The sequence below is a fragment of the Myotis lucifugus genome, unplaced genomic scaffold (assembly GCF_000147115.1).
Source record: "Myotis lucifugus unplaced genomic scaffold, Myoluc2.0 scaffold_141, whole genome shotgun sequence".
Classification (NCBI taxonomy): domain Eukaryota; kingdom Metazoa; phylum Chordata; class Mammalia; order Chiroptera; family Vespertilionidae; genus Myotis; species Myotis lucifugus.
In genome coordinates this window covers 1,896,542-1,900,734 of record NW_005871189.1, presented here as the reverse complement: position 1 = coordinate 1,900,734, position 4,193 = coordinate 1,896,542, and the positions used below count along the sequence as shown (strand labels likewise).

Genomic DNA, 4,193 nt, shown 5'->3' with positions numbered 1-4,193 from the left:
AGGATTGAGGAGTCAGAGAAGATAATTTTTGCTAAAATAAGTGAGAAACAGATAGGAAGTAGGAAGAGACTATAATCTGCCAGGAAAACAAAAAGGCTGCACTATTCCTTTTGGGTTGAGCCCTAAAGATGCTGGTACAGGGAGGGAAGAGCCAGGATCAAAGGGCTTCGCTGAGAAGGTCGAGGAAGCAGAGCACCATGCAACAGGAGAAAACCTGCTAACCTCTGCGTGTTGACTTCCTCCACAAACAAGAGGGAGGAATGCCTTGTATTCCTTGTCCTTGAAAACAAGGCTTATCATGGAGGGTCATCTCAGGACACTCAGTGAAGGCTGAATCAGGGTTGTTCCAGAAGTCAGTAGTTCAAGAGGTGAGTGAGTGCCTAAGTAGAGCTCCTCCCCTCCATGCCTGCTATGTTCATACATTCTGGTGCCCACACCCTGGCAGGGGGCGGAGTGGGGGAGATGTAGAAACCAGTCACTGAGTTTTGGGCTAACTGGTAGTGAAAAAAAGAGATCAGAAACTCTTTGCACCCCAAATGGCCTCACTTCCCTGAACCAGGGACCTTGGGGTTCATTATCACTGAGGTCCACGTGTTTACGTACAATCAAGCAAATCCTCACCCGTCACCCCATCACTGGGCATGCTCACTACTGATACCTTTCTGATCCCATTTCCTTGTAGGATCTTGGGGTGTCCTTTCCTTCTAGCTGCCAAAGAGAATGATGTCCAGACTCTCAACAAGCTGCTCGAGTATCAGGCCTGTGAGGTGCACCAAAGAGGTAAGAAAGGAGCAGAGCCCTCAGCACCCAACTCTTTCTGGATCAGCTGCATGTGAGTGGCTCCCCAGGATAGCCCAGGACCTTCTGCTGTGGGCCCCTAAGACACTATTGTTCCCATTCCCCTGCCCTTAGAAGCCCCATACCTCTTCTTTCTGTTCAGGAGTCATGGGGGAGACAGCGCTGCACATAGCGGCCCTCTATGACAACCTGGAGGCTGCCATGGTGCTGATGGAGGCTGCCCCGGAGCTAGTCTTGGAGCCCATGACATCTGAGCTGTATGAGGGTGAGGAACTAGGGGCCTGAGATGGAGGGAAGGGGATACCTGTTGGATATTGCAAGTCAGACTTTGTGATGGATAACTTGGGGAAACCAAAGAGGGAACCTGAGCCCCACTACTCCCTATTCCCTTTCCCTTCTGCCTTGTCTTCCTCATGGCATGTTATTAGAGCACCAACCCCCCAAATGGAGAGACCTAGAGAATGGGAAAAAGGGGGCTACGGCTGGATACCCTGGGAACCTTGCCTGGCCCAGGGCTCTCTGTATCCACCCCCTAGGCTGCCCTAGTATAGGATCATGTGAAGATATGGTATAGGACCTAGGGAATAGGAAGGGGGTGGGAGAGGAGTGGCTGGAACAATGATCAGGCCCATCCATATCTACTTGACCCTGCACAATCCTGGGGACAGACCCCATGCCTGAGGGCTCTCTCTGAACCAGGTCAGACTGCACTGCACGTGGCCATCATGAACCAGAATGTGAACTTGGTGCGAGCCCTGCTCGCCCACGGGGCCAGCGTCTCTGCCAGAGCTACAGGAACAGCTTTCCGCCTCAGCCCCCACAACCACATCTACTTTGGTGAGAACCAGAGCCAGAGCCGGGGAAGGGGAGGTAGGTAGCAGGCAAGAGCCAGGGGAGGATGGAATGAGGAGAGCTCTGTGCCTGATGGGGTGGGGTGGACTGGGGTCAGCCCTTATAGGGCTTAAGGCCAGAGCCCATTCCCCCAGGGCCTCTGCACCATCCCTGCCTCTGGTTTTGCTGATAAGTGTTCCCAAGTCTAGAGCTGAGCTGTGTGGAGGAACAGGCAGTCACTGGGGAGGTGCCCATCCCAGCCTGCACTCATGCCATGGAGCCCTCTGTTTCCCCAGGGGAGCACCCTTTGTCCTTTGCTGCCTGCGTGGGCAGTGAGGAGATCGTGCGTCTGCTCATTGAACATGGAGCTAACATCAGGGCCCAGGACTCCCTGGGTAAGCACTGGAGTGTGGAAAGGACCTAGGGAACAGGAAGGGAATGGGAGGGGAGGGTTTGGGACAAGGGTCAGGCCCACTCTGGGGTGGGCATGAGGACTGTCGGGGACTAGGGTCCAGTAACCACATGACACCGGTGTCCTCCCCAGGAAACACAGTGTTGCACATCCTCGTCTTCCAGCCCAACAAGACCTTTGCCTGCCAGATGTACAACCTGCTGCTCTCCTATGACAAACGTGGGGGCCACCTGCAGTCCCTGGATCTTGTACCCAATCACCAGGGTCTCACCCCTTTCAAGCTGGCAGGAGTGGAGGGCAACACTGTGGTGAGGGACACTCTTCAACCCCAAGGTGTCCTTCTAATGACCCCATTCTATACTTCTAGCCCAGTGGTTCTCAACCTTCCTAATGCCATGACCCTTTAATACAGTTCCTCATGTTGTGGTGACCCCCAATTTCATTGTTACAAATTGAATGTAATTAAAGCAGAGTGATTAATCACAAAAACAATATGTAATTATATATGTGTTTTCCGATGGTCTCAAGCGACCCCTGTGAAAGGGTCGTTCGACCCCCAAAGGTGTTGCGACCCACAGGTTGAGAACTGCTGTTCTAGCCCTTTGAGGAAATAGATGTAAACATTCATCCTTGATGCCTAGCTCCCATTTTCAGGTTGGAAGTGTTTGCTCAGCCCCTGTCTCCCTTGTTCCTGACCCTTTCTTGCCTACTTTCTCTTTTCTGAGGTGTTGGAGGCTATAGTCTAGCTCCCATGCTATGGTGGTTTGTAATGCCCATATCCACCCACACTTCCAGTCCACGGGCAGCAGCCCTCTAGACTCTCACCTCTTCCCAAGTTCAAGAGGGAGTAAAGCAATTCAGGGAGTCAGAAAGCAACCCAGGGGTCAGCGTATACATGGGTCTTTCTGCCCCGAAGGCTGTGATCAGTGACTGAAGAGCAGCCACCCTTTCCAGGGATGCTGTTCTCCTGGACCTGCTCCTCACTCCCACTTTGTGACCCTCCCCTTTACCAGTTCCTCCTGACTCTGTGTTCCCCCTCCCCCAGATGTTCAATCACTTGTTGCAGAAGTGGAAGCACAGCCAGGGGACATTTGGGTTGACAACCTATACCCTCTATGATCTCACAGAGATCGATTCCTCGGGGGATGAGCCATCACTGCTGGAACTGATTGTCACCACCAAGAAGCGGGAGGTAAAAAGAGTTCAGGTCAGAGAGTGGCTGGGGAGGGACATCAGGGTCTCGGAGCCACTTGTTCTGTTTTCTTCCTGATGTAGGCTCGCCAGATCCTGGACCAGACACCAGTGAAGGAGCTGGTGAGCCTCAAGTGGAAGAGATACGGGCGACCCTACTTTTGCCTGCTGGGTGCCTTGTATGTGCTCTATATCATCTGCTTCACCATGTGCTGCATCTACCGCCCCCTGAAGCCCAGGACTGATAACCGCACACAGCCCAGGGACAACACCCTCCTGCAGCAGAAGCTCCTTCAGGTGACACACTAGGAGCAGCTGAGTTTCTGGGCAGGATCCACTCTCTCCCCTTTCTCAGACTTGTTATCACTTGTCCTAAAACCCACACTTTCCCCCTCACCCAGGTCTCAAACACATAGGCACAAACTCAAAATACACACATGCAGAAACACACATAACACTCAAAGAGTGGAGTTGGAGCTTGCTAGCCAAACAGGTTAAAAAGAATCGAGCACTGGCTCCCTTGGTTGGGCACCATCCCTGGGCACTGAAAGGTTGCCAGTTCAATTCCTGGTCAGTGAACATGCCCAAATTGATGTTTTGCTCTCAAATTGACCAATTTCTCTCTCTCTCTCTCTCTCTCTCTCTCTCTCTCTCTCTCTCTCTCTCTCTCTTCCTTCTTTTCTCTAAAAGTCAATTTAAAAAACATATTTTTTAAAAGGAAAAATCAAACAAGGGACACTGACTTCTGACCAGGGGCAGGCAGGGCAGATGCCTGAAAACCCTGAGTACTGACCATGTTTCTCTCCCCAGGAGGCCTATGTGACCCCCCAGGATGCTATCCGACTGGTGGGGGAACTGGTAACTGTCATTGGAGCTGTGTTCATCCTGATTGTAGAGGTATGGTGTGGACTGGGTCTGAGGTGGGACTGTCTGATCCAAGGTTCTAGCCTGAGCCCTGGCC

At 52.3% G+C, this 4,193-nt stretch overlaps 1 protein-coding gene across 1 annotated transcript in view; it reads left to right on the top strand.

The window, feature by feature from the left end:
* The window catches only part of LOC102422096 (transient receptor potential cation channel subfamily V member 6), a gene marked incomplete at its 3' end in the record, with an annotated part of 14,992 nt that overhangs the window by 8,086 nt on the left and 2,713 nt on the right, over nucleotides 1–4,193 (top strand). The window contains exons 2-9 of the mRNA XM_023758890.1: nucleotides 683–780; nucleotides 941–1,063; nucleotides 1,498–1,635; nucleotides 1,926–2,024; nucleotides 2,174–2,349; nucleotides 3,087–3,233; nucleotides 3,317–3,529; nucleotides 4,043–4,172. Of these exons, the coding sequence (XP_023614658.1) occupies nucleotides 683–780; nucleotides 941–1,063; nucleotides 1,498–1,635; nucleotides 1,926–2,024; nucleotides 2,174–2,349; nucleotides 3,087–3,233; nucleotides 3,317–3,529; nucleotides 4,043–4,172 (1,124 nt within the window). The remainder of the gene's footprint in view (nucleotides 1–682; nucleotides 781–940; nucleotides 1,064–1,497; nucleotides 1,636–1,925; nucleotides 2,025–2,173; nucleotides 2,350–3,086; nucleotides 3,234–3,316; nucleotides 3,530–4,042; nucleotides 4,173–4,193) is intronic.